The following is an 8,749-nucleotide window of genomic DNA, read 5'->3' on the forward strand; positions in this document are numbered from 1 at the left end:
GTTTAATAACTATGATATTACCGAGCATGTTTACACCATATGGATTCTTCCAAAATTAATAGAAGTATCCTCGATGAGCTCCTACTTCCTTCTCTATATAAATACACCAAGCAAGGAGATATTTGAGATACGAAACATCTTGGTTTCTCCTCGCTCGTTGACCTAATTATAAGGAGGGATCAAGGAATTAAAGCCAAGAAAACCAACAAAGACAATGGAGCTTCTTTCATCAAGGCTACCAACAATGTCCTATTGTTCTTATTCTACGTTAGTGCTCTTTCTCACTGTTGTGATCTGCACCGTCAGTTCCTCGCTAAAGCTACCACCTAATGTAACTGTTCCGGCCCTTCTGGTGTTTGGGGATTCCATCGTTGATGCAGGCAACAACAACGACCTCCAAACACTTGTCAAGAGCAACTTTCCTCCCTACGGCAAGGATTTTGAAGGCGGGATTCCTACAGGAAGGTTCTGTAATGGAAAAATCCCTTCAGACATTATAGGTAGGACGACGACCTCTCTCTGTTATTTTTTATTAACAAGCTGTGACTTTCAAAGCTAATCTTTAGTTTTAGGGTTCACGTCTCCTAATACTCCCCCGGTTTCATTTTCATAGCGTGAAGAGTAATATCAAATTATTTTGAAACTAAGATAGTTATTTAGTATGATATTAATTAGAGATTTGATAATGGAATGATCATTGTTTTTAATTAATTAAAACTATATTCTCTTAATACAAAATAGTGCAAATCTATGCAAATTTAAAACCATTTTTTTTTATTTCAGAAACTTGTTAGCAATGATATAAAATTATTTTGATATCTCATCCAATAATTTAAAATTTAAAATTATAATATCTCTTTATTTCAATTTAAATCTAATTTTGGACTAAAATTGTGTCTTGAAATAATTAACAATTATAGATTTCTCCTTAAAATTCAAACTCAATTGCAAGTAAAGATGTTAATATTTTAAATTATACCGTTTATTTTTATATTTAAAATCGTGTTTGAGGGCCTTTGATTAAAAAAAAACATATTAAATTAGTATTTATTTTAATAATTATTAATATGTTAATATAAAAAATATATAAAAAATTATTTTAATTTATTTTAAACTAAAAATATTTTTTTAAAAATTCTACCCTTAACAATAATAAACACTTATTATAAAAGATGGTTATCGATAGAAGCAAGAGCATGATGATTTATGATATACAAATCGGTAAAGTTAACATGGGATATTTTCTCATAACAAAATCTAGTTCTAATGGCATCATGATGTTAAAGGAAAGATACAACTAATCATAGTTTTTCTATTATATTACAATAATTGAGATTTCCTTATTAGAATAGGTTTTCTACTGAAATTGGTAAAGTTAACATAGGATATTTTCTCAGAACAAAATCTAGTTCTAATGACATCATGATGTTAAAGGAAAGATACAGCTAATCATAGTTTTTCTATTGTATTACAATAATCAAGATTTCCTTATTAGAATAGGTTTTCTACTTAGACTAGAATTATCATCCTGTATAAATATCGTAACCCATGGCCTCTTGTTTAATACAATTAAGCAATACAAAAACTATAGCATTTTACATTCTTTCATAGTATCAGAACACTCGTGACTCTGTCCACACACCTTCTACCACCACAAAAACAACCAATGAACATAGAGCATCCATATTGGTGACTCTGTACACATATTGTCTCCATTATCACAAGTAAATTATCAACACAGATAAACAAACATGAGCGACAACATAGCCGACCCACTTACCCAACACCATTTAGACTCACCCGGTCTTGTTCTTGTTTCCAAACCCCTTGAAGGACATAATTATAGACAATGGAGTTGATTAATGCGCATTGCTTTGAGTGTCAAGAATAAGCTAGAATTCATTGACAGAACCATTAAACCTCCAGCAAACACCGATGCCAGATCTACTATTTGGTAGAGATGCAATGATATGGTGTTATCATGGATTCTACACTCACTAAACCTCGATATCGCAAGTAGTGTACTTTACTGTACTAGTGCGTTTATGGTGTGGAACAATCTTAAAGGTCAATTCTCACAAAGCAACGATTCTAGAATTTACCAAATTAGCCAAGAAATCACCGAACATCGACAAGGGGACCTTACAATTTCAGAATATTACACCAAACTCAAAGCCTTGTGGGATGAATTAGATTCCTACCATGAACTTATCGCTTGCATATGTGACGGTTCCAAAGCATATGCCTCTAAAGAAGAAAAGGAGAGAGTTATGCAATTTTTAATAGGTTTTAATGAACCCTATTCCACCATGCGTGGCTTGATTATGATGATGTCACCTATCCTCGACACACAACGTGTCTATGGTTCAATTCTTCAACACGAGCAGCAGATGAATGTAGCAAATCGACAAATCACATCCCATGTCATACAAATCAGTCACTCTATCAAGGGCAATATAAGACTCGGCAACTCAGTGGCCATGAGACCATTTGGTGCTGGTTATGGGGATGGTAAGCATAATTCTCACCTAAAAAAGCCCTTAAGTTGTTCTTATTGTCATGGAGATACCCATATAGTTGTCATGGAGATACCCACAGGCTACATGGAAAAATTATCAAGCTAAAAAATCAAAGGCCCGTAGCTTACAGTACTGCAAAGGAGACCATCTCATTACATGACAAAAACCCAACGAGAGTCCAACCTTCACCATCGAAGAATACAATCAATTGATTGCTTTTTTGCATAACCAAATCGATAATTTTTCACTTACAAATGCAACAGGTATTGTTACATCTATTTGCAATCTTTCACAGCATGACCCACATTGAAATATATATTAGATAATGGACAGTGGAGCGTCTAACCATATTTCATACAATGTTATTTCCTTAATGGTTTTTTTGTGGGCCACAGGCTACATGGAAAAATTATCAAGCCAAAAAATCAAAGACCCGTAGCTTACAGTACTGCAAAGGAGACCATCTCATTACATGACAAAAACCCAACGAGAGTCCAACCTTCACCATCGAAGAATACAATCAATTGATTGCTTTTTTGCATAACCAAATCGATAATTTTTCACTTACAAATGCAACAGGTATTGTTACATCTATTTGCAATCTTTCACAGCATGACCCACATTGAAATATATATTAGATAATGAACAGTGGAGCGTCTAACCATATTTCATGTTTGGCACCTACACACAATATCATCAATACTCAACATGGCTTTGTCAGTTTACCTAATGGGGGCAAATAAAAAATTACAACTATTGAGTCAATTAAATTATTTAAGGACTTAAAATCTTGATAGTGTCCTTCATGTGCCATGCTTCAACGTCAATTTATTATCTGTAAGCAAATTAACACAAGGATTGAAGTGTATTGTGATTTTCTTTGATAAATTTTGTATTCTGCAAGATGTGAACACAAGGAGGACGATTGGCTTGGGCAAGCAATTTAATAGACTCTACTACTTTAAAGCCACCCAAAACCCACGCCTAACTCACCACGTCCATCATACCTCTCATCTTTAGCACCAACGTATGGGGCACCCTTCCAACGCACCTACACAATTCCTTTCAAATAAAATTTCAAAAATTCTGTGTGATCCAAATCATATTTGCAATATCTATCCTTTAGTAAAACAAACTTGTTTATTTTTTTCTTCGTCTACTTCAAAATCATCCAACACACATTTTGATTTAATTCATTATGATATTTGGAGGCCACACAAGCTTCTTACTCAAACTGGTGCATGGCATTTTCTCATTATTGTGGATGATTTTACCCAATTTACATGGATTCATCTTTTAAAATTTAAATCCGAAACACAAGAAATAATCAAATCTTTTTCCTTTTAGGTCCAAACACAATTCAACCTCCTTGTCAAAACCTTTTGGTCAGATAATAAGAGTGAATTTCTATCCCTCCAAACCTTTTTTCACCATAAAGGGACTTCTTTCCAACATTTATGCCCATACACACCCAAACAAAATGGCATCGTTGAATGAAAACATCGCCACCTTTTGAATGTCAGTAGGGCATTTTGTTTCCAAGCACATATTCCTTTACGTTTTTAAGGGCAAAGTTTACAAATCGTGTGCTACCTCATAAATCGTCTTCCTATGCCCTTTCTCCACCACAAATCACCATATGAACTTTTACACCATACCTTCCCTGATTACTCTCATTTATGGGTTTTTGGTTGATTGTGTTACACTACCAATCTTTTTTCTAAACACAAGTTTGATGCACGGACCCGTCGATGTGTGTTTTTTGGTTACCCCCTTGTAAAAAAGGTTATCGCCTATATGATCTTGATACAAATAAATTTTTTTCCTCTCGAGATGTGGTTTTTTATGTACATTTATTCTATTTTTCTATATCCTCATCTGATTGTTTAGATGAATCACTTACCCTACCCAACACACCCCATGACTCAATACTTCTACTCGAACCCGACTCATCTCTAGACATCACATCTTTCTCTTCCCCACAACATTCCCATGTTCCTTGAGACATTGACTCATCTCCCTCTCTTACTGCCCAGTCCTCTTCACAACTACTAACCATTGTTGCCCCACCTCCTCGCTGCTTCACCCGCCCCACCAAACCACCTATCCACTTTCAAGATTACCAAGCTTACCACGCAACCATACTTGCCCCTGGTGCTCCTCCCCCAATCATGTCTGGCACTCGCTACCCCATCACTAGGCATGTCTCCAACTCTTATTTTTCTGCTTCGCATACCAATTTTGTCAATAATATCTCTCACTTTGTTGAACCTGGCACATATGAGAAGGCTCGTCATCACCTCTATTGGGTTGCGACTATGAACTTTGAAATTAACGCTCTAGAGGTGAATAATACTTGTTCCTAGGTATCCTTACTTGCCGATCACCATCCCATTGGTTGCAAATGGGTTTTCAAAATCAAATACCAGTCTGATGGTTCCATTGAAAGGCACAAAGCCCGATTGGTCGTTAAGGGTTTCACCCCATGAGAGGGCATCAACTATACTAAAATGTTTGCCCCTGTTGCTAAGCTTATTACTGTCCGCTGCCTTCTCACCATTGCCTTTGTCTCCAATTAGCCGCTCCATCAAATGGATATGCACAATGCTCTCCTTTATGGCGACCTTTATGAAGAAGTCTACATGCTTCCACGCGCTCTCCTTTATGAAGAAGTCTACATGCTTCCACGACTAGGGTATCGCCAATAGGGGGAGCACACGGTGTGTCATCTCCATAAATCCTTATACAACCTCAAACAGGCATCTTGCGGCTGGTTTCGTAAGTTTTCCTCTGCTATACAGAATATTGGCTTCCTTCAATCCAAAATAAACTATTCTATGTTTACACATAAACGTGGACAATCCTTCATAATTATATTGTTGTACGTTAATGATATGATACTCACTGGAAATGATGATGCTGCTATATGCTATCTTGAACATTTTCTCGATAACTGTTTCAAAATCTAAGATCTTAGACCTTTAAAATACTTCCTTGGGGTTGAAATAGCATGGTCCAAATCTGAGATTTTTTTTTGTCAATGAAAGTATACATTAGACATCTTAGAAGATGCGGGCTTACTCGGTGCTAAACCTGAAAAAATTCCTATAGAAGCCAACCTTGCCCTCATGCCTATAGGGGTGACCCCCTTAAAGATCCCACTAGTTACCAAAGACTCATTGGAAGATTAATCTATCTCACTTTAATAAGACCAAAAATCACATATGCCATAAACACATTCAGTCAGTTTATGCATGAGCCTCAGAAGCACCATTTTGACACAACACGCCACCTCCTTCACTGTCTGAAAGGAGCCCCTGACCAGGGGTTATTATTCCCCTCGAATATACCACTGCATCTAACTACATATTGTGATGCAGACTGGGTATGATATCTTTTCACTAGGCGCTTAGTCACTGGTTATTGTATTTTTCTTCGCAAGCCACTCATATCATGGAAGAACAAGAAGCAGGTTACTGTCTCAAGGTCCTTCATAGAAGCAGAGTACCGTTTCATAGCAGCCACCACTTGTGAACTCACTTGGTTGCGATACCTCTTATATGATCTCTAAGTGAAGCACAATTAAGCTGCCCACCTTATTTTGTGACAACCAATCAACACTCTACATAGAAGTTAACCCAATTTATCATGAACAGACTAAACACATTGAATTGGATTGCCATACTGTTCGTGAGAAAATTCATAATGAAGAAATTTGGATAGCTCATGTGTAAACAAAACACTAAATTACCGATATCTTCACTAAACCACTGCCTACACCATTGTTCTAGTCTCATCTTCACAAGTTGGGTGTAATTAATATTCACACTCCTACTTGAGAGGAAGTGTTAAAGGAAAAATACAATTAATCATAGGTTTTCTATTGTATTACAATCACTAAGATTTCCTTGTTTAAATTAGTTTTTTACTTAGAATAGAATTATCATCCAGTATAAATATTACAACCCATAACCCCTGTTTAATATAATTAAACAATACAAAAACTGCAATATTTCACATGCTTTCACATGAGCTATTGGATTAGCTGTTAGAACAGTATTTGGTTATAAATTTTTTTATTGGGTCCAAGAATGGGTATGGAGAGCTTCCTTTTTTTTTTTTTGATTAACGTGGGTGTCCAGGCCAGCTTGCGCACACCACGACTAATCCCACGGGCAGAAGGCTTCCTTTTTGGATACATCAAATTGTAGGAATTAGGATATAGCCCGTCTTATTATCAATGGAATAATCACCCATTTGGGTGTACTAACTTTTTACTCTTTCCCAATTCAATACCAAAAGTTTTGCCGCTCTAAGCCACTGGCTATGAGTCGACAACTCATTTTTTGACCTCCCACTATCTGGGAGCTTACGGTTTCATGTTCTATTCCACTCCTGAACAGGGTTCTTTTAAAAGAAAATATGATGCAGATCTTTAACCTCAGATGGAGGGAAAATATGAGCTTACGGTCTGTTGTTCTAAATCTTGACGAGCAACCTCCCCTGTTTCGGCTTTTGTTTTCAGCTAAAGAATTGGGAATTAAGGACACAGTACCAGCATATTTGGACCCAGCAGTTCTACCTCAAGATCTCATAACAGGAGTAACCTTTGCTTCAAGTGGCTCTGGCTTTGATCCCTTGACATCCAAATTAGTGGTGCATACATTCTCCCATTACTTTATTCTTTTCAAACATAAAATTTTCCCTTTTTGAATCCTCTCAATTCTAATTCTGGTCAAATTTGGTCACAGTCAGTCCTGTCGTTGTCAGATCAATTAGAACATTTCAAAGAATACATAGGGAAGCTGAAGGCGATAATTGGAGAGGAAAACACAATTTTCACCATAAGGAATAGTCTATTTCTAGTAGTAGCAGGCAGCGATGACATTGCCAATACCTATTTTACTCTTCGTGCAAGGAACTTGCAATATGATGTTCCTGCTTACACAGATCTAATGGCTAACTCAGCTTCTAGTTTCGCGCAGGTAAGCATCTAATTCAACTATTTCATATCTATCACATGAATATATGTTTTTTTTTCAAAAGTAATATCAATTTTTGTATTTGCATTCTATGTTTTTCTTGCAAGGAATTATATGACCTTGGGGCAAGAAGGATTGTTATTTTCAGTGCACCACCAGTTGGATGTGTACCATCGCAAAGGACTTTAGCAGGGGGGGCTGAAAGAGAGTGTGCAGAAAACTTCAACGAAGCAGCAAAGTTATTCAACTCCAAGTTGTCCAAGAAGTTGGATTCTCTTGCTAGCAGCTTGCCTAACAGCAGGCTTGTCTACGTGGATGTCTACAATCCACTGCTCGATGTCATTCAGAACCACCAAAAATATGGTAAATGACCCATTCCCTTGAGTTTTGGATAGTTTGAAAAGTATCTGTTACTTATCAGAAAGTGCTGGATCGGTTATCATATAGGATACGGGGCCATACGAGAGATTTTCAAATGTTTGTGCTCCATAACCTGTGCCACTGCATGTATTTTGTTGTTTTCAGGTTTTCAAGTTGCAGATAAAGGATGTTGCGGTACTGGGAATTTAGAGGTAGCAATATTATGTAACCAGCATACTTCTGAGACATGTGCAGATGTTTCCGATTATATATTTTGGGACAGCTACCATCCAACTGAAAGAGCTTATAAGGCACTCGTTAATCCTGTCCTTGGAAAATATCTGACCAAAATCTTCTGAGGCATCTCAACTTGCCATGGTCATGTTTTCATTCGCCTCCATGTATATTATTTCTGTGTTTTGTATTTGGTATTGTGGGGATGGCGTGAAAAAAGCTTAGATGGTAAACATCACAAGCTTTTCTGCAAATGTCTAGAAAGTGGCAAACCATTGTCCAAATAATGTGTGTTTTGTGTTTGAAATAAGGTGTGGCCCTGTACTTTCCCTTCATGTATGCATCTACAATTAAATTTCAAAAATAAAAATGATAAATTCATGTTCTTAGAATACAAAACATGAAGTGGAGCAACAAGACAGATATGAGACTGTTGTTCTGGCTTGACGATGGACTCTTTACCCTTTAGTAGCCATCAAAAACTAATTTCACCTCCATCTTGATTTTTCTTTCTTTCTAGGGTTTAATTTGGGTACCAAATCAGAAAAAATGAGTATTCCGTTAAATGCTTATAAGCTTTTAAAATAAAAGATCACCTCGAAACTTCAAGAAAACTAATGTTATTATTGATAAAATTTGATTTAAATAGGATGA

At 36.4% G+C, this 8,749-nt stretch overlaps 1 protein-coding gene across 1 annotated transcript; it reads left to right on the plus strand.

Annotated features, from left to right (window-relative positions):
* The first annotated feature begins 91 nt into the window (after positions 1–91).
* On the plus strand, positions 92–8,465 carry LOC105109895 (GDSL esterase/lipase EXL3-like). The gene is made up of 5 exons (XM_011004762.1): positions 92–500; positions 7,045–7,175; positions 7,271–7,504; positions 7,609–7,864; positions 8,027–8,465. Exons 1-5 carry the CDS (start codon positions 215–217, stop codon positions 8,218–8,220), a joined length of 1,101 nt encoding a protein of 366 aa, XP_011003064.1. The 5' UTR covers positions 92–214; the 3' UTR covers positions 8,221–8,465.
* The last annotated feature ends 284 nt before the right edge of the window (positions 8,466–8,749 follow it).

This window comes from Populus euphratica, unplaced genomic scaffold (assembly GCF_000495115.2).
Source record: "Populus euphratica unplaced genomic scaffold, PopEup_1.0 scaffold236.1, whole genome shotgun sequence".
NCBI classification, from domain to species: Eukaryota; Viridiplantae; Streptophyta; class Magnoliopsida; order Malpighiales; family Salicaceae; genus Populus; species Populus euphratica.